Source organism: Coturnix japonica, chromosome 2 (assembly GCF_001577835.2).
Source record: "Coturnix japonica isolate 7356 chromosome 2, Coturnix japonica 2.1, whole genome shotgun sequence".
Lineage (NCBI taxonomy): Eukaryota > Metazoa > Chordata > Aves > Galliformes > Phasianidae > Coturnix > Coturnix japonica.
Genome location: NC_029517.1, coordinates 41873166 through 41896245, shown reverse-complemented (window position 1 = coordinate 41896245; position 23080 = coordinate 41873166). Strand labels below are relative to the sequence as shown.

General features: G+C 39.9%; 1 protein-coding gene across 1 annotated transcript in view; it reads right to left on the bottom strand.

The window, feature by feature from the left end:
- The window catches only part of STAC (SH3 and cysteine rich domain), a 69756-nt gene extending 48257 nt beyond the window's left edge, over positions 1-21499 (bottom strand). Inside the window, exon 1 of the mRNA XM_015854249.2 lies at positions 20995-21499. Coding sequence (XP_015709735.1) covers positions 20995-21111 — 117 coding nt within the window. The 5' untranslated portion in view covers positions 21112-21499. The remainder of the gene's footprint in view (positions 1-20994) is intronic.
- Positions 21500-23080: the final 1581 nt, after the last annotated feature.

The following is a 23080-nucleotide window of genomic DNA, read 5'->3' as shown; positions in this document are numbered from 1 at the left end:
GCAATTATCTGGGCAAATGTGATATAACATCTGATATTTTCCATGCCTCATTGGCTGGCTGTGGCAAACCAGCAGGAATGGTTTATATTAGAAGCTGTTTATGTTAGAATCAGTGACGATTGGGAAACATAATTCACTCTGATATAAAAGGAAGAGTTCACGTGCACTCCCAAAAAAGCATGGGACTGTCACACTGACATAGTGGCCCCAGGGTACTTGTTCTTCCCAGTTTCTCTTTATGATCCATCCATTTTCTTTGCAATGCAGCCAAAAGTGCACTGTGGGATAAAAGCCTGCAGGCATCCTGAGGGGAAGCCTCTCTACCACCTCCACACATAGGCAGCTTGCCCTTGAAGAAGGAAGATACCTCACCTTGCACAACACCAAACTCCCCAGTAAATGGGTATAAACCATTGCCCCTGGTTAATGGTATTTGTGTTTGCTGCATGGAAGGTTTCACAGCATCCTGCTAGAGAAACCTTCTGCTCCCTGAGCTGTTTCTCCATAGAGGATTTGGGAGCCAGGGGGGATCAGAGCTAGGGCCCTGTCCCACATGTCTCTCTGTGCACAACACAGGGAGTCCTGGGTCCCAAGGAAAGAAATTCCCACTAGTTTGTCAGAAAGTCTCAGAGGGGAAATGCCTAAAGAGTAGTTAAGTAAGTCAACGAACACCAATTTTGAGGCAAGTTTTCTGAAACTCATTCAGCTGAAGGATAAGTAGAGGACTTGCTGAGCCTGAGGACCACCTTACAACAGCACCAACATAATGTGAGATTCTTCCTCTCCTGCTTAGTCACTGGCACCCAAAATCACTGCAGTTACTAAGTGCTGAAACTACTTAATCTTCCCAGTGACAGCCAGAAACTCAGTAATAACTTGCCCCCTTGCTACCAAAGTGCTTCCCACTGAAGTCAAACCTAATCAGCACAGAAAAACACAGAATTACAGCAGCACAAGGTGACTGAAATGGCATTCATTATTGATTTGCCATACCTTTCTACAGTGTCACATGAAGTTAATTAAATTTCAAAATACCGCTTCTGCCACAGAAAGAAAACTAAGCTGTGCAATACAGTATTTGTTTTATCGTGAACTGTCTTTTAAGCTCAGCAATGCAGTGTGTTTCAATGAGTTCTGCTTTTACTACCCTAATTGCATTCTCCTGTGCAAAGTTGCTTGCCAGTCTAGAGATATTCCAGCACCCTTTTTTCCCCTGGGCAGAAAAGTCGGTAGTTTTCCACAGAGGGGTAATATAACATTTAGGCCATGCACATCCAAACCTATATGTACACACTCAGGTGAGTGAGCAGTTGTGTATATTCCATACATCTACAGCCTCAGCATTCAGAACAGAACACAGATATTCAGTAATGGGTTGACCAAACTGCATCTGTAAGCTTGGTAGGCACCTCTGCATGAGGGAATAATCCTGAGCACTAACTGTTAAAATCCTTTTTCAAGGTAAGGTGGGCGTTCTTGCTGTTACTCAAATGCAGAATTCTCATTGTGAAGTGTGTTATGGCCAGGTCCACTCTTTAACTAGAAGATTTTAAATATAAACACTAGCTTATAACAGGCCTGGTTTTGATGTGCCATTAACTCATTTAATGCACTTGTAATGCTACTCCTAAGGGAGAAGCTGTGGAATTCAACTGGAATCAGCTCTGTCAATAGAGAGAGAAGTATGCAGATTTTAGTATGATTAATTTCCTCCTGCAGAATTAATTTAGTCCAAAGTTAAGTCATAGACAAAAACACTACCGAACTTTGGAAAAGGTGAGACCGTGACTGCTCTGTGTTTGACCCCACTTCAGCACTTCAGTGAAATATCACGAACAAAATCATGGACTGAACAAAGACCTAAACCAATAACTAAAAGGCTTTAAGAAACACACTGGAGATAATTCTCCTAGGCCTTTATTGCCCTGTGTGGAAGGTTACAAATAAGCTTTTGCTGGAATAAATAAATGAATAAGACCAAATTAAAATTCCCACAAGCACAAAAGCTTGTCTAGAATTACGATAGGACCACAAGACTACACAATACCAATCCTTCAGAAACAGAACCTTTGCTATCAAATTCAAGATGTTCTGATGGGGAAAAGAGTTTGTCTCTGGTCAAAAGCTTTTTATCGGTCACAAAACTCAATATATTAAACCGGTGGACAAGAAAGAGATAAGTGAAATAGCTAAACCCTGGATCTTTATTAACCTTTTTTTCAGCATTATCCAACACAATCTCTATCTTCTCCAGAGATACTGAATGTTTGTGCTTCAAGGAATCAGGAAGCCCTAATGAACTACAGCTTATCAACACCACCTCTGCTTCTGATTTCCCTTTATGACAGCTCTTCAGCTGCTATAACCAGAAAGCAGCAGGCAGCAAAAGGACAGCTACTGAAATTCATTCCTAGAGTTAACAGCTGCCACTGATATTGATTTGAATGGGAGTTGCACTTGCCCTTCCTGAGACTTTATTCTACGTGGAAAGTGCACAACTCTTGTCTACGATTTTGGTTGAAGAACTTTAAGCTGAAGCTGGGAAGATATCAGTGATCTGAACTGCTTTATAAACACTAACTTTGCAATTAGAAAAGATAAATATGTAATTTCCAATTGTCCACTTTGCAAAGAATAATTTGTTTGGGCTCCTAACCACTCCCCTGATATCAAGAAGCTTTTTTCTCAAGCCTCTCTGGCTCTGTTTGCAGACAAAGTGGCTCAGTAGGAGCTGATCTGCAGAATGAAATGGAGGGTGTTGAAGAAGATACAGCATGCAAACATTTCAGGGCTCAGAATACTCTGAAAGGGAGCAGCCCATTAGCCTTTATGTGCCCATTAAGTGCCCACCTGCAGCACAAGCATATCCCCAAGAGATGCAGTCTGTGCTCAGTGAGGCTATGGAGTGTTCCACAACTGAGAGGTTTGCTTTGAAACCACACTCCTAAACCAAATTAAAATGCTAAGGCAAGTTTCCTCTCCACCATCACCAATTCTCTAGAAAAACTTCATCTCACCTTCTTACCATCCAAAGCTTAGAGTAAGACCCACTCCCTACACATGCGTGCTTCAGTCCTGTGTCATAAGCTCTCTCCTTAGTGATCTCAAGGTGAATGGCAGTTAACTGGAAGGACAAGCAGTTTGTTTGTATTGTGACTGCTTGGACCATTAGCTTTGGCATTCAGAGGAACCCTGTTGGGAGTTCTTCTTAACATCCTTAGTATTGCTCCCTGCTCAGTCACTGCAAGCCATCCTTGGCAGTAATAGAGGCTCCTGGATGGCAAGGGGACAACAAGAAGGTTGTTTTTATGAATTTCCACACCTAACTTCATCTTCCACAAGAAAGAACAAATGAAATAAATAAGCTTATCAAATGTCCTTTACTGACACACCACATGACAAAACCCTGATTTTCAGATGTCAGCTGCGCTATTGTCATAGTAAAAACAACAAAAAAGTGATTGCTTGCTCTTCTCGATCCCGTTCTTCACACTAGCATTAGCAACATCATTAGATGAATTACAAGTAACACAAGGCATTAATGGTGTTGGGATGAACCTTTAGGACAATTTGATTGCTGCAATTCTTATAAAATGTACCTAATTTGTTCAGCTATGGAGACTGTAAGTGCTGTCAGTAGTTATCCCTCACTGCTGTTAGACAGACATCCACCTTCTATAAGGAACTCTTTCTTCCTCCTTTCTGTTTCTTACAACAACTTTCCAAATTATACGACTCTTCTGTTATTATTAATGAAGGACTTCAACATGCAGAACGGCTGTGTAGATTAACTAGAGATCATGTCAGGTACATCACCAAAAGGGACTCGAACCAAAAGCCTTTCAAAAAAGGGAAAGAACAACAGTGTTGACAAATGAAATCTATTCTACCAAACACAGTCCATTTTCTGGGCCAAAGAGCATTCATTTTGTACCAGCAAGCCCCTGAATATACTTCAGATGTTAAATGGATTTGTTGAAGGACTAGATGTTACCAGGGTGTCAGTAGCCTGGAGGCATTGCTGGGCTTCAGCATGCTGCATTGATTAGAGCAAACAAGGAACCTCCTCCAACAGAAATGCTGCTTTTGTGAGCATGGAAGCTAGCAATTTTCTTCTTAAAATTGAGGGACACAAAAGCAAGTGATTTTTGAGCACAGATGAGTGTAGGACGGTTGTGTTCTTCTCTAGTTTTGATTTTAAACTGCACTGCTTTGGCATTTCAATGAGCAAAATAAGATTGTGACACGTCCAAAGCCAGTATGCAGCTTTATAAATAGCGTGTTTGCCTGTTGATGAGAGAAATGCCATGTCTTACAGAATTAACAAGATAAAAGGACATTTCAAACACTTAAGAGGTTGGTATGTTTTTTGGCAAAGTATCCACAATAAAATTTGTAAGCAAAGATGATTTCTATCTTCTCCTTTCTAAATAATAAATAGTACAAAGACATTTCCAGTACAAATTGAATTAGCTGAACTGACTTCAATCGTTGCCAATTTATACCGTCTGAGAATCTAGCTCTATCATATATTTGTGGCTGCCCTAGACAGCTTTCTTAGAAGCTTTTAATCCTTTTAATCAACTATAGACAAAGAGAGAATACTCATCTCTGTACAATCTGCTACGTAACATATTTGTGTTTGGTTTTTTTCCCAAAGAGATGGCAAAGCCTCCATTAGAACAAATATATTTCTTATTGCTGTAAAAAAAAAAAAAAATCATCTGTCTACTCAAATATTGTATCGGACTACTCAAAGGGGAAATCTTTTCTGTAATCCCTAACAATAATAATATTGATTTATCGGGTACCTCCAGCTACTCTGGTTGGCTGTTGTTTCTCTGACCATCATCCTTACATTACCCCCCCGAACTCCATTGTTTTTGATACTCACCCACTGATCCTCAAACCAATTTAGGATATAAACCTTTCCAGGCAGGGCTCTTACTGTGATTTTGTTTGACATGCAGAGTCCTAAGTACAATGAAATGCTCTGATTGGCACATCAGAGTGTAACAGCAAAAATCCCTGAAAGAGCCTCAGGGATTTTTTTCAGAGCACGCAATCTGAAGAGATGCTCAGTTGTCACCATTCCTACAAATGTCACTGTGAATCACACGTTCTCAGCCCTCTACTGATGTACTACATCCTTGGCAGCTGTGTGTTTGCATATCTAATTGGCAAACCTCTACATTAGCAAGAGGTACAGTCTGCACGTGTAGCCAAATAGTGTGTTTGCTTAGCAGTTCCATCCCTTCTATACAACCTTCTGGTTTGGTTTAAATCATCCTGAATACTTCACATAGATCTCAACAATTCCTTCTGCTATTGGCCCAAAAGCCCAATAGTTCGAGGTACATTTTCTAACATTGCAACAAACCAGAAGTAGCAAATAAGTAAAACAAATGTGAAATAAAATGCCTGACAATATGAAATGGTTTGTCTTTTGCTCTGAATTACTTTATGTAGCCTTGAAATTCAGCATAAGGTGCAAGAGGACAGAGTACTGCCTACCAGGGAGTGGCACACTTGAGGAAACACAAAGAGTTTATTAACTACAGTAATTTCCCTCAAATTTCAAGGAAATTCTTTCTTGTCTTCATTATATTCTGAGTAGTCTACTTAGTCATAAGGCATTAAAAGAGTAAACTCTGTATGAGATATTCTGCAACTATGATTTACCCTGAGCTTGTATTAACTTCCCTGCCAAATATATTTTCATACTAGCTTCTAAAGACTCGCTGTCATTTAAACATTTTAAAACAGCTTGTGAGAAGCAGGCAACATATGCAAAATAAATATAACAATATTTGTATGCATGTGAAAACCGGAAAATTATTTTTTTAACCAAACACTAAGCAATTTTTTCTCTCCCTGAGAACAGCAACATTAAAAACATTTTATTTATCTAACTAAAACTCTCAAAGGTTCTACGTAAAACATTTTCTTTTTCTGTTGAGTTTTCAAGCAGCCCTATTTTGATGAACTCATGTTTTTTTTTCTTTTAATCTAGATACGTTGAGTGCATTGTGTTTAGCTCAATGATCATCAGTTCTTCATCCTTTGTGAACTCATGCACAGATCAAAACATGTTACAGATCAAACTAAGCAATGCTTCATCCATTCCCAAAACACGCTGATTGCTTTTTGTTGGGATTGGAAAATGCATTGTCCCTTCTCTTGCCTCACCTAGCAAAGAGGAGACGCTTCTTTCCAGAGAAAAAGGCAAGACTATAAATTCTGTATTTAATCACAGAAATATATTCTCTCTTCCACCAAACAGCTGTTCCAACATGGGTCGTATCAGCTGTGGGAGATCTCCTGTAATTCAGGTTATGAGAAGTGGCTGGTGGAATGACTTTTCTGTGGCTCCTTTCTTCATCACCAGGCAATTTAATCTCCTGTCTTTCCTCCTGGAGCTAGCAGACAAGGTCACAGCACAAGCAAAAGAGTCCTTCAGTTTCATTAAAATCCCCTTCTAACTTTTGGTTTCAAAATGGATGTGTTTACTACATCTTGGTTGGTACCCTGGGCTTTACCTCAGGCATCTGATTGCTAAGCAGCTGGTCATCTCCATACTTTGTCCCTATTAGGATGATGTGCAGATGCGGTTATCTCCTAACTTTTGTCATAAGAGGAATTTAGACTGCTGTCTCTGAGGTCTCATCCACAAATCCTGCATTTTGCTGCTCTGTTTGATATCTCTTTTCCATTTCACCTTCTAAATGGAACAGTGATTTCCCTTTGGTAACTCCTGACATACTCTCGTAATCATCTTTGTAGCAGTGGAAGTGGTGCAGTGAATTTTGGAGATTAAAAGGCTGGATTTCAGAGTAATGTAAATCCAGGCAGCCCTGCTGAGGTGAATGAAGCTACACTGCATGCACCTGCTGAGAGTCTGCAACAATAATAATAAGGCTTGAGTTTTGCTTCTTTTTCTTCTCACAAATAATCTGTGATGAATATGATTGTGAATGTAGGATTAATCATCCATGACCGTGCCTTGTATCTGTCCACTTATGAAGCATGCATCATTATTTTCCACTACTGTTCTTGCAAGAAATTAAAGCTCACTGAGATCTTCTTAAAACAGACAACTTCTGCTAAGAAGTGATGGTCTACCTATGCTAATAATTTTCACCAAGTCATTTTGCTCATTTGTTCATCTCCTTTTGTTTCTTCTTTTCTTTTTTAACAGAGCTGTTTAGCTGTCCAGCAAAAACAGACACTACTTTAAATGGTAGTATGTCTCTTGAAACAAACATGGAGATACATTCTGGCAGGGAGGCTGACAGTAACTGAGGGGGCAAATTAAGATCAGCACCAGATCCCACATACCATCTGATCACATATGCATTGTCCACAAAAAGGAGGAATGAGATCTACTGGGAGTTGTGATAGTTAATATTTTAGTGTTTCCACTCCTCCTTCTGGGGTTCCAAAATTAGGCTGTTAAAATTGCTTCATGATGAAAGCATATAAGTGCTCAGCTCTACAACAGAGTTGTTGTCACTGGGCCAAATCCTAAGGTCTTTGCTCACTCCTAACTCTCGCTGACTTCAGTGAGCACAGTTCCCAAGTAAAGGTTTAGGATTTGGTAAGACTATTGTTTTGCTTACTTTGAAATTGTTACTTTTTTATTTTTACTGTTTTACTTTGTGCATTAAGAGCAAAGGGTTTCTGCCTGCAGCATGAACAGCCACCTGAACATGTGGCATCCTGTTATCGGATGGACTTTATTCATCCTTCCTGTTTCTGAAACAGTATCAGTCAATCTCTTCTCCTCCACAACCAAATACTGACAGACCCATGGAACACCTATGCCTCTTGCTTTTGTTTTTCCCATACACTTGTTTCAAATTTGTACCTAGTGTGACTTTATCCTGCCTAGATTTCTTGCTTAATTACTATGCCTTAAGTCTGACACAATGCTAGCTCATATTCTGATCATAGAAAGAACAGAACCATAATGCCAGGATTTGATTGCTGTATGGCCTATTAGCTTAAAAAAAACAACACCCAACACATATAAGCAATGCTATTCTGGCTTATTTGATCCCATAGGTTTCTGCACCTCCCTCCTTGCTGTCAATCCACAAACAGATTCACATCTGAATTATACAACTTGTTCCCATCTTTCCACTTCAAACTCTTCTTAGTGGGAAGATTATGCCTTGCAGACTATTAGCAGTGTTTGTTGGCTCATTTTCAGTTTTTCTTTTTTCACAACCTCCTTCCACTCCAAGTACTTATTTTTACAACCTGGTAGCAAATTTTCTGCCTCCTGTCTTCTTTTTATCCCTCCAAAAGCCTGACACTGTCCTATCCTTTAAATGCTGCTTGTTCCAGCTCTTCTGGAGACCAGGTTACTGGCATGGTTACATTGGCAGTGTCTGTTCTGAAGCCCAGCAGGACCCTGATGTGTCCTGATGTGCAGACACAGCACAGCCTGGCATCACTTGACTGCAGCCCAGGATCTGGGGGGAGCATCAACAATGCAGGTTGAACAAACGCCTCTGGGCTTCTCATTGCTCCATCTGGGGCCTCAGTGAGTTTCTTTCATCTTGTTTTTCCAGCTTTAGGATCCTACAGCAGCTATCAGATTCATGGCAAATACTGTCATTTATAGATTAAAATCTTTTTCCACCTTGTTTAACATCTTCTTTGCTTGCTATGTATCTAATTATCTTACTATCGACCATGGCAGATCTGTTTATTTCCAGACCCAGTCCTGATCTGGCACAGTTTTCTAGCTATAGGTCTTCTCATAATGCATCCTAGGGCATGCACTTCTACCTTTCAACATACCTCCTCCAATCATTTTCTGATTTTCAAACAGTACTTCCAAATCATTTGAAGGAAAATTACTCCTGCACTATTCAGTTTTCAAGGAACCTTTTAGTAGTACAGAAAGTTTCCATCTAAGTAAGTCTGTCCTCTGTCTTCCCATCATTCCAGGTAAGTGATGCTCAGCAAAAACTGAATTCAGTGTCATACATAAAGAATAAACCAAATATCCACATGAACAGTTTAACTTGATGATGATGATGTACATATGGAATTACAATTACTTGGCACTATATGGAAATACTTTAAGGCTTGAATTACGCATCAAGTTTATAATGTAAGTATGTACATTTGGAGATGTTAATTGGCAAGTTATGGATGAGATTTATTGTACATCTTTTGCTCCTTTTACCTCAGGCTAATCTGTTTCGTTTGTATTTTTCCTAAACCTCCAAGCTGCTGAACATCTTCAGCCAGCTATTGTTTCAAGATCAACCCTGCAAAACAAAAACATTTTATTTTTATCCTCACCAGCTGCACAACTTTCCTTCTCAAATTACCTCTATCAAAGTATCAGGACAAAAAATGACTGACTGCACTGTGTTTTTATACTGAGACATCTAGCTTCTTCTAAATAAAAAACGGTTATGCACAGAACATCACAAACAGAAAGAGAGAATTTAAGACTGTAACTTTGAGGTACTACAGTTTTTCTCAGTACCAAAAGGGATCGTTAAGCCCCAAAGATGTGCAGAATGAGCTAAGAATTGAAAAATGAATGAATAAAAGACTTACAAGTCTATGATACACTTGGGCTCTCAAAAAAAAAAGAAGTATATTTTAACTTAGGATTGCTGGTGCTGAGAGAGAAAAGAGCTTGGTATTACCATCAGATACCAACAGATTTTACAGTAATTGTTTTTATGATAGGTAAGTGAAGGATTTCAAATGAGTAAAACACCGTGTTGTCTGACAGAAAGAATGGCAGTGATTTCAGTGGGGTTGCATGAGGGATTCAGGCAGGCAAGAGAGCAGTGGGGAGAAGAGGAAAGGAAAGTCAAGTGAGGACAGAATGTGTTTGGAAAAACATGAACATGAATCCTGCGTAATAGTGGGTATTTCCATGAAATGTATCACTTCGTCTAGTCTACTGTCAGAGTAGCTACCATTCTTGGTATCAGCAGAGTGGCACTGATTCATGAGGAGTGTGGCATATTATAGCAGATATCAGAGCCTGAAGAGCAACCAGCTGCTGTTGAATTGAAGAACAAGTGCACTGATAACTTCTAAGATTTATACCTGCTTTTTCTCATCAACTGATTTTTTTTTATACACAGCAGTGACTCTGAGTATGACTGTGCTGGAGGAATGATAACTCATGAAAAGGAGATCTTTTTCTGGAACGGAGCAGCTGGTAGTAAAGGCCAAATGATGTTACGTCATTTTCTACTTCAGGAATACTGTATTTATTGCAATGTGTTCTCTGCAGAGTCAGAAAAAACAGGCTGGTTTTCTCATCTTGTTTAAAAAGGATCTGACTATTTTTCTCTGACCTGAGGGGCTACTTCTTGTGGCCATCATCTATTCACAGCTGAATTCTCCTCAGAAATTTTAGGTTTAGTTACCATTTAAATATATATATATATATATCTTTGTGAAGTGCTTTTACTTCATCTACATTCTAGCAGGCCTCAAGTAGGTTTGGTATAGCTGTTGGAATTAATTTTAGCTTTGATCATGTACAGAGACTCATCTGTCCATAACATTTTTCTTAGATGCCAGGTAGGAACTGCTGAAAGAAAAAGTGCTACCAAGGGCAGAATAGGAGCCCAAGGTTGTATGTAGGAACCTACACTGCTATGGAAGCAAGAGCTCAAAAGCCCTCCACTGGCAACAGAGCTGAAAAGGGATCTCCTGAGTTACACTACTACCTACCTAAGTAATAGACTAAGACAAGGGTAGCGTAAGAGGGTTCAGTTTCTTCTGCATAAGAAATGTTTTTTGTTACCTCTTTGTCTGAGTTCTAAATTTACGTACACTTTCCTGTATATGCATTATAAAGAGAGCATGATGTTACATTAAGAGAGAAATAGGCGCCCACATGCAGAGCACAGACAGTATAATGCCAGTCAACATAGGGAAACTAAAATGCAACTTGAAGAATTTATTTGTGAATAAAACAAGCACGTCCTGGATACAGATGAAAAGGAAAGTGCAAACAGTAGGGTTCACTTTTTTCCAAGAGTACTTAAAGCATGAGTGCCAGCATTCACATGGTATTTCTAAAAGGTCCCTTCCCTAACAGAAGAACCACCATCCATTTTCTTAACAGGCATGTTTAAACTTGGCTAACCTTGGAAACCTGGAAATTTTGACTCTTTTGCCTCAAGACAAACTTTGCGCTGTGTCAGAGAGTCTCGTCCTGGATTAAAGCAGTTGGATAAGAAAAGGAGCAGAGAGAGAAGTACTGAAAGGCAGAGAGTGAACAAGCCTGCAAAAAAAAGTTAAGTGTTCATCTGGACCTTTTGGATGGCCATGAGAATGAAGTTCATTTGTCATTATGACTAAGTACGGGAGGTAGATCTAACTGCTGTGCACCTGCCAAAGACTGCTCTGTGCCCATACTTCATGAAACGGGTACATGATTGATCATGTAGCTAGAGTTTAATAGCGGTGCTTCATATCTTGAAGCCTGGATAGGCTCAGGTTTTTTTTCTCTTTTTGTCATAGGTGCATAACTTTCCATTATAGGACTGGCTGCAAAACAGCAATTCCACACAGCAAAAAAAGTTCTAATATTGATTTTTTTTTTTTTTTGTTCTTTTTTTCCACATTGACATAAAAAAAAAAAAACAACTGCAGCCTTCCAAACTGTCTTTGAGAGGACTGCGGGCAGAAGAGTAAACTTCCAGGGAAGGGAAATATTGGCCAGTTTTTGTCTGTAAGGTTCAAGACTGTGCTCTGACAGATTCAAAGAGGTGTTCACCCTACTTAAATTCAAGCTCTTAACTCAGCAGTAGCTGTGTACTGTTGTAAAAGGAAAGTGATTTCCTCTCAAAGAGGCTAATTCAGAAGGCATTAGACAGGCTTTTGCTTTAAATTACACCTTTGATAAAGCTGCTTCTGTCTGTGTCTGTTTGTAACATAGGGAGACTACTAACTGCCAAAAGCTGGGCTCTGCTTACAGGTGGGTCTGTATAAATTAACGTATGATTTTTTTTTCTCTTTTGACTAGAAATTTCATCAGCAACGAGGGAAAGGTTCCTCAATAAAGTTTATGCACTCAATAAGTACTTCTCCAAAGCCAAAGGTTTTGACCAAAAAGAAAAGAGCACCTGACAAACACACTTGATCAAAATGTTCGTTATCAGATATCTTTGGCATATCATCACAAGTCATGTTATCATAGAATCACAGAATGATTTGGGTTGGAAGGGACATTTAAGATTATCTAATTCCAACCCTTTTGCTATAGGCAGGGTTTTCAGTCTCTCTGCTCAATCCTGAGATATCTTGGCTCTCAGAATCATTATCAGAGCTTTTAAAGTGGCAGGAGAAAAACTGGCAAATCAAAGAGAAATATCACATCTATACATGTGATGTTCGAGGAGGTGATTTATATGCCTCATGCCAGGAATCTGACTTGGACTATAAAAGCTGGTCATTCCTCTCCACTGTGCATAAATAATTTTTGTAAAACTCAAATGAAATTAAAAGTTGGGTGTAGTAGAGATGTGAGTGCAGCTCGAAGCCCATATTTAACTATATTTGCTATAACAAGCTGTCAGGATGACTTTGCTCTCTCACCTGAGCCATGCCTCTAATTCTTTGACTTACTCTGAGAAATAAGCTGTATATATATATATATATATCCTAAATAATGATTTTAGTTGCTTTGTGAACACCAGCTTGTAGTATTTTGCTCCTTTCTGAATCAACCCTAATCATCAGTTACTGTAGGTCAGATGCATTTTACTCTTCTATTCAGAACACTAGACTACTAAAATTATCTTAATAAAGGAGTGCATGCATGGCATTTCAATAAAGCTTTTAAATGGCACTCAGAAATGAAGCATATTGTGTCTCAAGAAAAGAAAAGCATTCAAGCAATCGCTGTTACTCACCTAAAGGCCTCTTGTCTGCAAATCCATATTGAACTCAGAGAGTTCTGCAGCTGGGAAACACCCTTTTCTTACAATTATTAATTGATTGCTCATTTGCCTATGCAACTGCAAATTGCGCAGGACTGAATACAGAGTCAAGGATATTCAACTTGTGCATTCACTACTGAAAATTAAGTCCTCTACCTGACAAATATGGGGAAAAATCTCAAATATGAGATTAATGCAATCTTCTATCCATCATAAGCATGCAGTAATGGCTCAGGTAAGCAGCAAGAAATAATACTTGTCATAGGACTATCAGAAACAATAGTTTGGGATCAAGTGGTTATGTGGTACTTTCACTTAAGTTGAATTAACTGTGAGGGAAAAAATGAACCTCTAAGCAAATTCTGGGACTTCAAGAGGACAGCCTTTGATGTGCTTCATTCTCTTAATGAAATTCAAAATCTTCAGCACTCCCAGCTCCCTAGGGATTTATTTTACACCACATGGCACCCTGGAGTTTGAAGGACCCAAGCTAGTGTCTGTCTGAATATGTCCATCAGAAGCAGCATGAAGGTCTTAGCAGCGGTCTAGAAAGCAGCTATGTAAGTAGGTTGCTATATTGCTGCTAATGAATGAAGGCTGTCAGCAAGTACTGAGAGCTGATGAACCCCTATGGCCATGGGTTGTGGAATGGCCTTGGCCTTTGTAGACATGAGGTATCAGGTTAGAGACATGCTTTGCAGAGAAAGGAGACTGAATAGAAACCATCAGACACTTGAATGTGCTTGGGTGTGCAAGAGGTGTAGAATTTCTTCAAAGTAAATATGTTAATGCTACCTGTAATATGAAACAAATAAACATAAAGAAATAAAAAGATCACATAGGTGTATGGTCCTGTCAAACTGCTTGAAAATAGTTACCTCAGAAGGGAAACTGGGAAAGAGTGGAGTCCACAAAAACATGGTGAGGAGTGGAGTAAGAGAAAGAAAAAGTAAAAAAGAAAACTGGCATGCAAATCAAATCTGAGCTTTCAGTTTGAGCTGCTAAGGTTTAAGCATGTTATTTGCCAAGGAAAACTGAGTGAGCCCTTGCTAAAGGTATTTAATGAAATGTCAGAGGATTGATGCAGACTGGGAAATGGAAAAGAAGAAAGAGACTGTGGTATAGCAAAGATGGGATAAAAGGTGGACTCAGAATTTATCAAATGCTTCATCTCACATTCTTCTCAGAACAATGATCCTGAGGTAAAATAACAGGAATAATAGGAAAGTACTTGCAGAAATGGATGGTATGACATCAAAAAGACAGCTCAGTATACCTGCTGAGGTGAAAAGGAGAAAAAATCTCTACTACAAAATTTTACTTTGCAAGTCTAGGACCAAGTTTTCTTAATAAATTTTATCAAGCAGGAAAATGGTAAAGAAAAACAGAAATCTATTTCAAGAGGGGGAAAAAGGGATCCCCGAAAATGGATATTTGTAGGTCTGATCTCAACAGTGCAGCCAAAAACAGCAACAAAAAAAAGCAACCAACCAGATCCTCCTAGACTAGTTATCTTGGAGAAGGTGAAAAATTTTCTAGTCAAAGAAAATTTGGTTGGCCAGTGGCAGGTTTGGTCTATTTCAATGTTCTATCAACTAGGAATCTATTAGCCAAGACATAAAAGAATGGAAGTAGTGGAGAAATTGTAAGATATGAAGGAAAGTGAGTCCAATGGATGAGAGTTTCTGCTGAAAGAAGTAGTGGCTTGAAGGAAGACCATTAGTGGAGTTCTTCAAAGAACAACACCAGCCATTTTAAGGCCAATCTTGCTTTCTGTATTTTCATTACTGAAAGCGATGCAAAGACAAAGTGCATCATAAGGCCATTTCCTTCTTACATGAGGCTGCAGGCACTGTCAAAACTGAAGAGGCTTGGAGCTCGAGGGAGTTACAGTGCAAATGCAAACTTGGGCACTTGGGACCTGATCTAAACCGCTCCAGATGAAGATGGACAAATCTATCCTAATAATTGGAAATAATGGAAGAGAAATAGAATCGTGACCTCACATTTACTGAAGGGTGTCTAGAACACACAAAGAGGATGTATTGAGGACCTTAAAAAGCATCAGAAGCAGTGTTTCTGGGCAAATTAATGACATATTAGTGATACTGTACAAAAGCTCACATGGAATACTTTGCACAAAGTCAGTCAATGTTTTTCAAGAACTGAAACAGGTGCACAGATCTGCTATTAGAATGAGATGAAGAACAGAGAGTTTATCTTGCATCAGCCTGACTTGTTTAGTCTAGAAAATAAAAGGCTTGGAAAGAATATAAAAGAATATAAAAGTCTACTCCTAAATGATGGAAACACGTACTAAGAATGGTAAAGACCTGTTTCAACTAAAGTAGTACCATCAAAAGTACAATGCTCAACAAGCTGGCCAAAGATAAAGTTAGACTGGAATTAGAAGGAAGGAGAGAGCAGAGGGCATCCCTTAGCCATTAGAGCATCCAGGTGCTGGAAATCTCTTTCAAAAGGAGTAGCAATAAGTTCTGAGGATTACTTTAAGACAAAAAGGACAGGATAATAGGCTGTGATGGTAGATTTGGACTGTCTTACAGCTTTGAAAACAACTTTATTTGTTTCACTGAAAATCTGCACTTCTAATGAATCCATTTTTTACCATGCCAGACTTGATTCAAGTCATCTTTACTTGTTGAAAGATAATAGACATTTTCTTCACTTTGGCAAGGTAGAAAGCATGGATAGAAGAGAATGAACTGATCACTTTTCTGTTTTGCCTGAGATATCTCAATGCACCTAAGAAATGATCTGACATACATCTCAAAGCAAAAACAACAGCAGAGTGTTTTAATCAGGAGAAAAGACAGAGAGAAATGTCAAAACAGATGTAAATACAACAACTCTGCTCAAGAAAATACTGATGGAGTACTACCTCCTTACTGTTAAGAAAATCCTCTAGTTACTTAATCTGTTATTGAAAGTAACATCTTAAAAAAAAACAAACAAAAAAAAAACTTAAGCACATTTATTTCCCTTAGTCTTACTTTATAGTATGTACTCACCATTTTATACAGAGGCATGTGGGTAAGATTAAGGAGAACCCTTCCACAGGATTTTTTTTTAAGCTCTTTGGTATTCCTTTGAAGATGACAGCAACATACTGAGTATTTAGCAGTAGTGTGGAGGGTGAAACACTAACTGTTCACCATACTCTCTGCCTCTTTAAATATTCATTGACGAGTAACCATCTATGGAGACTCATAAAGAATTAACTCTTTAAATGGGGAAGATATCTGCTTAAGTGCATAGCACAAATCCTACATGATTTAAATCCCACACAATCCTATTAAAGTCCAAAGAGTTTCAAGCTGTTTTGTGTTGTTCGCTATCTAATATTAACACCTGGTTTTGAAATCTTATGCAGGCACCACTGCTCTATTACACTAGCAAAACAGAAGAAAGTAAATTCAACCTTTTCAGCTGATTTGGGGATATAAGTAAATTACAACTACATCTTGAACCTCAATGCTGAATCACTTTCTTGGTTTACTACTTTTCAGCAACTTCCATCTTATGTATTACATATCAGGTTAGCTACAGCTTGAACAACTGTGCTACACCTCCTGAAATGACATCTCAGAATTTGAAGAGAATAACATGCATTTCCCTGAATACTGGCTAATGAGCAGTATGTGTGCAGAAGTGCCAGACTGAAAAACTCACCTATTTTGTGAAATACATATTCCAAATGTCATGTTCATTTGGAGGATTCGTTTCTGCTTTTGTGGGCTTTTTTTCCCCTATTTTCAGCTGTTCAACTTGCCTAACTGACCTGACTGTAAGCAATTTGTTAGGCCAATGAAATTGTTGGTGTGAAGCTATTGCACCAAAGATACATGACCACAGTACATCATAATTAAAGCAGAAAAAAAGTAGACAGAAATGGGTAAAGCTGTGAAAGAATTTTTGTCCTTCATAGATATTCACTACTGTCAATAAATAAATAACTTTTACATGAGAGATTGCTTCTGATGACAATGGTCAAGGCTTATTACTACTGCTTAGATTGAAGGCAAGAATCTGACAGGTGTTTTATATACTTTAAACAAGACACTAATAATTTGAAGACCTGCACTGACAATCTTGTAGGTACCAGCTTAAACATCACAGATACTCAAGCTCTCTTAAAACTTAAAAACAGGAAAGGCGTTTTCAAAGATGTAGTCCACTGTCTATGAATATCCCCAGCCATTATTCACAATACAGCAATAACGACTTGAGTCAAATCTATTCAGAAATCAGAAGACAGTTTCTTTCTTCTTCATATACATGTGCAAGTTAAATGTAAAAATGATAAAGCTAAGGACATAAAGTTATGTGCCACTTATGCCAGAACATACAGAAATATTGTCAATTGTGATAATATTTTTCTTTAGACTCACCTTCCCCCACATTTTAGCTTTCTTTACTAAATTCAAGGTACCTTTATACACAAGAGACATCAGAAATATTATTTGCTTGCTGCCACCACATTTCTGCCTCTGTTGTTAAGTTAGTAGTTTTGCAAGTGTGTAGTGTGTATTTAATTGCTACCAGCAGGAAGAAATCCTCCCTTAGGATTCATTAGCCAATGAATTCCTCCCTTGTTGAGTTGAAAATATAGAAAATTCTTTGGCAAGTTGGCTATTTGCCTTTTTGGAAGGCAGATGTGAAGGACCTACGCAGGTAGAAGGCATGATTACATGCCACGTAACAGATGCATGTAATAGAATTAACAACAGTATATATTTATTTGGTACCCTCATTAAGTTATTCTTCTAAGTTTCTTCAAGTATTCTTCAAGTTTCCACTCAAGATGTACTTAGATGTGTAGTAAATGTTTTCAAGGTTCAACAGATTAATTTAATAAGTTAATTAATAGCTTTGCAGCATTCTTAACCATTCAAGCTGTAGGGTATTTAGCACAATAGCAACACAGTAGTGCTACAGGATGGCCCAGTTACAGTGTTTACTACCCTTTGGATATCTATTTGAAGTTGCAGTATTGAGGCATCACAATGGAAGTGCTACATGTAAAGTATGTGAGGACACACAGTCCAAAAGATGCATTTGCAGTATACAGTACTATGTCTACTACATTATAAAGTAGTGGAACATTTACATCTACTACTTAGAACATGTAAAATGGGCTTGCTTATAGAGACCAGGCAACATGGTGTAATTAAAAGAGCATTTGAATTTCTCCATACTGAGCAGCTTTGTGAGCAGGTGTGAAGGTGCTCATTATGGGGCAGACATGCACAAGAGGATGGCCTTCCAGCTTTCAGTGTCTGTTTACTCACCAGTAAATATGCTCCTAATCCATAGGAAAACGTGGTGGAAAAATTTAGCATTTAATTTTATTTTAGCAAGGTTTCCTGTGGCAAGGGTGTGTGCATGCAAGTCATTCCTCCAAGTTTTAGGTACTTGGTAACATCCTAAAGTGCTGCCTCTCAAACTCATGCTTGTCAGGAATTGCAATATCTCCTCTGTGTCATCTTCTGAGTACAGCCTGGAGTGTGCTAGATAAAACCCTTTTCTGGACTTTGTTACTATAAGGGACTATGTGTCACAGACTGTGATTACAAAAGGCTGGAAGCAATGTTCTTACATTAGCTCTACTTAAGTTTTTCAGAATTATCATTCCACTGAAATGTTTCCAAACGCATTTTGAAGGTTGCTATTATCCATGTTGTTTCTGTTTCTATATTCAGAGTCTTAATAGTGTTTTACCTCAGAAAGAAGCTATTGTGGGGTAATTAGACCCTGCACAAACTGATCTGCAGTAACTGTAGAAGACATGGACCTGTTAACTTACACAACAGAGGGTATGTCAAGAAAGCAAAACCCTCCGTGGTTGACAAGATAGCACCCTAGGCAGAAGATGCAGTGGAATGAAAGCTAATGCACATGCCACTGGCACACACTGACATATATCTTTGTTAGGGCTTTTGAAGTACATAAACTCTCTTGAAAAAGGTATCATGAAATCACTGATAATTTTTCCATCCTTCTGCTTACTGGGACAAAAAATCTTATTAACCTAATGATCAGAGGGATCTTTGGATTCCATATTTTGAAATGACAATACAAAACAGTTTCGGATGTTATTTGCAGTTCTAAGATGTGAATACACAGATTACATGTTTACTTAAAATATCTGTATGCAAGTGATGGCATCAACTGCACAGTCATGGCTTTTGCCTATTGCAGTGTATCACTCCTAATGCTCTCAAGACTGGAAAAATTGATGATGGTAATGTCTGATTAGAAACTGCTTAGTAGTCTTTTTGCTCTCTGGCTAGATATGCCTAACTCCTGCTGACATCCTTCTGAGAGCATACATAAGGAGCAAGAAGGATCCCTACATGCAGCACTTTGCTTTGTCTTTTTTTAGGATTCCTGCCTGTCTGTTCATTTTGGGAGATTTGAGTGCTCTGTGGGTAAATCCCTCATGTGAGCAGCACTTCAGCTCTGTAACGACTTTCTTGGCTGTGCCTGGGAGCAGAGGGAGCACTCATCCCACCTGGCCCAGACACAGTACAGCACATGTGAGGACCTGATGCTGGCAATGCAGCAAAGGCACCAGTTCCTACTGGGACCTCACTAGGGGGCTGAGCTCCCCACTAGACAAATACCAACAATTCTGGGGAAATGCACTCTGTGGGAGGATTTAGGTACCTGTCAACCGAATCCTTTTAGGGCTGAACCAATATCACATTTACTCTTTCCCTTCTCACCAGGGAGACTGCAGCAGCGTCCCAGTAGTGCTGAATGCATATAGTGAACAACATGAACAAGGAATGATTTTGTTGCTGGGAGAACTCTTTTACAGAGGTTGTTTTACATAGGGGATACCTTAGTTCTTCTCCTTGGAGTACAGCATTTAAAAAAAAATCCCAAAGCCTACGTCAGAATTCTTCCCACACAGTCTCTTGCAACTTACACTCTGGAAACCTAGTTTTAGCTGCAGAATAACACAGCAGCTTTCATACATTATACCAGGCAGCCAGCGCCTTTTAAACTCAGGCCAACACAGACCTTCCCTGTCAGGCAGCTGTTCTGCTCACCTGGGACTTTCTAAGCCTCTACCCAGCTGTCAGCTCCAAGTGATGAGGACCTCCCTGTTTTGATACGTTTACCCAGCACACAGCATCACTGTGGAAGTCTACAAGAAGATCTGGCAGCTGCTATCATGATATCAATCATAGGTAAGTAGCAGAGGATCAGTAAAATCACATTATCCAGGAAAGCTGCAGAGAACATTCATTATCTCAGGATACTACTTTCCTTCCCGTGCTACTCAATCTTCCAGGTCACATACTGGCAGGCAGGAAAACTTTTCTTGTACTAGTCAATTAAAAATGTAGTGGCCATGCCATTTGAGCTGGATGTTGGTTTCCACTAAGGTAAATTGAACCACATTTAGTAATCAATAAATAAAAGGCTGGGATAAAAACATCCTTTTCTGGGTAGTGTACATAAGGATTCTTGTGCCAAAGATGTCACTTACATCCCATTTCAACTACTGGCTCATTAAACAGTGAAAGTTCACTGATGGCTCTGCTAGCATGGATGAGGGAAGTGGAACATCCAAAGTCACCCACCAAAACAGTCCTCTCTGGATACATGAGAAAATAAATCATTCCAGCCACTGACAGAAACCCTGTAAGTGATGTGATGATCAGTGTGAAAACAGCTAAAATCACCTGTTGGCAGTGATCCTATCCCTGACCCCCTTTCCTCCTCCAGGTCCCTAGAGTAATAAAGAGGTGAAAATTCCCGAAATTCCCCTAACCCAACCATCTCAAAAAGCAAATGTTCCCCAGTTCAGACCCCTGAGCCTCCAGGGTGACAGGGAGAATTCAGTAGTAGGAATGTCAGAGCAGACTGCAGTCGGAGGTGGCTCACAGTGCTCCACTGCTGATCCTGCCACTGAGCTTCAAACACAGATCAGAGCAATGCATATTTGTTAAAAAAAAAAAAAAGGGGGAAAAAAAGAAAAGAAAAAGGAAAGACAGACAGACAGAAATAAGAGAGATATAAGTACCTTAGATTCCTGGCTGGTGGTTGATGCTGGAGATGGGGGCTGCTCTGTGCTCTCCACTTCATTCTCTTTCTCCACGCTGTCCACGCTGACTTCAGTCATGCTGCTCGGAGGAATCATTTTCCCTCTAAAAGACTGCTAGTATCAGGAAAAAAAGCTACAGACCTTTCTTGCTTTTTCTCATTTAATGTCCTCTTTCTTCTCTGCTCTTCTCGAGCAAATGAACTCTGAACCAGTCACATTTGCAGGACTAGAATTCTCTGGATTTTCTTTTTTTCCTTCTCCTCCTCCTCCTCCCCTTCTTTCCTCCCTCCTCCCTCCCCTCCCCTGTAAGGTTCTGCTGCGCGGGGAGCAAGTTATCGTCGGCTCTGTAGGGTAGTTGTGTGCCGGCTTCTCCGTCTTCCCTGATCCTTCTCTCCTCAGCGTGAAGCCGGGAGGTGAGGAGCAGAGTCGTGACCATCAGCCCGCAATCAGCTGGGAGTGAGGCAAAGCAGAAAGCCCCAGCCACACACATACAGGGCACTGGAGGGAGGAGTTGTATTTCTAATGCTTTGAATAGCTTTGGGGAGCATGTGCTGTCATAGTAGTGTAAGAAAGTACTGTATGCATGCATGCACACACACAGGCATGCAGCATGCATGAGGTGTGGGAGCATTTTACCTTTTAATCAGGCTGAGGAAGGCAGAGTTTGAAGGGCAGCTTTATATTCTGGTGATTTTCTGAAGAAGGACTCTAGGAGAAAAGCAACACTCTTCTTACTTTGTCCCAGAGAAGATGATTAAAAATCCTACCTGCTGATGTCTCTTAAACACCCACACTGCCTTACACCCCAAAGCGACAGGACAGAGCCAGGGAGGGGCACCTGTGGCTCTGAGTGCTTTTTACCTCTCTCCTAGGCAGGAGACCCCGCTCTGAGCCATGCACATGCAGTCAGGGATTGCCGGAGCTCCCGGCGCTGCGCAGATCCGTACCTGTAGGTTGTCATAGTAATAACACTCAGGCTGCAGTGGGAAAGCTGTCGGCATCCCCAGGCGCCGTCTTTCCCATGGACGCAGTGCCCGGAGTCACTCTCAGAGCTGCGGTAGTCCTGGAGGAAGGACAGCATGACTTTGCTGTCAGCCTCAAATCATGCCTATGGGTTAAATCAGCTGCAAAGGCACCTGTATGCTCTCCTCCCTGCTGACTTCAGGTCTGTGTGGCGAAAGGTTGAATGGATGTCCTCCCCAATGCATGTACGCTTTGTGGAGTGAGATCCGCTCCATGCAGCTGGCGGAGATGTCTCTTTATATTTCAGGGGAAGAAAAAAGAATAAAAGCAACCTAATGTGTTTTTCCTGGAGGTACAGGCAAAGGTGTTTGGAGGTGATGCACTGACATCTGAGCCAGAAAGGAACTCAAGAGAGGGTACCAGATTCACTTTGGTCCTACCGCTTAGAAACATACTTGCTACCTGGGGCTGCCCTGTAGGACTGCTCTATCAGTGGGTGAAAGCAAGGCGGGATTTCAAGACACTAGGGGTTGTACAGATGAAAGCCAGAGCAGAAAGTGCCCTGCAGCCTCAATATTCTTTATAACTATGCTGAAGTCTGGAAAAAAACTATACTTTTCCTTGAATCTCTGGTGAATTTCCAGTACCAGCATTTGGGGGGGGGGGGGAAAAGCTTTTTTCTTTGAAATAGAGCATATAAGATACTGAAATCTTTAGCAGACAATAAACATGAAATGCTGCACTGCTATTTGTATCACCACTTTAAAGCAAAAGTGTGTTTTCGGAGTCTGCCAGCAGAATCTATTATTTGGCCTGTAGCTGCTAACACTACTACAGGGATCAAAACAAGAGCACTGGTTGGTGTTGAGGCAGTTTCAATGACATCTGAGACTGAAGCAAGAAAACAGAGCTCAGATTAACAGATTTGGCAGATAAGTGAAAGAATTGATTTCCAGGGGTTTGGTATCTAAAACATAGCAAAATCTTTGGCTGCTCTTTTCAGAGCCAGAGCAACTCTCCAGGCACAATGCTCACTTCTTCCATCCAGTAAGTGAGATTTAGATCCTAGCAATGGCCAAGGTCTGGGCTGAGTCTCAATTTG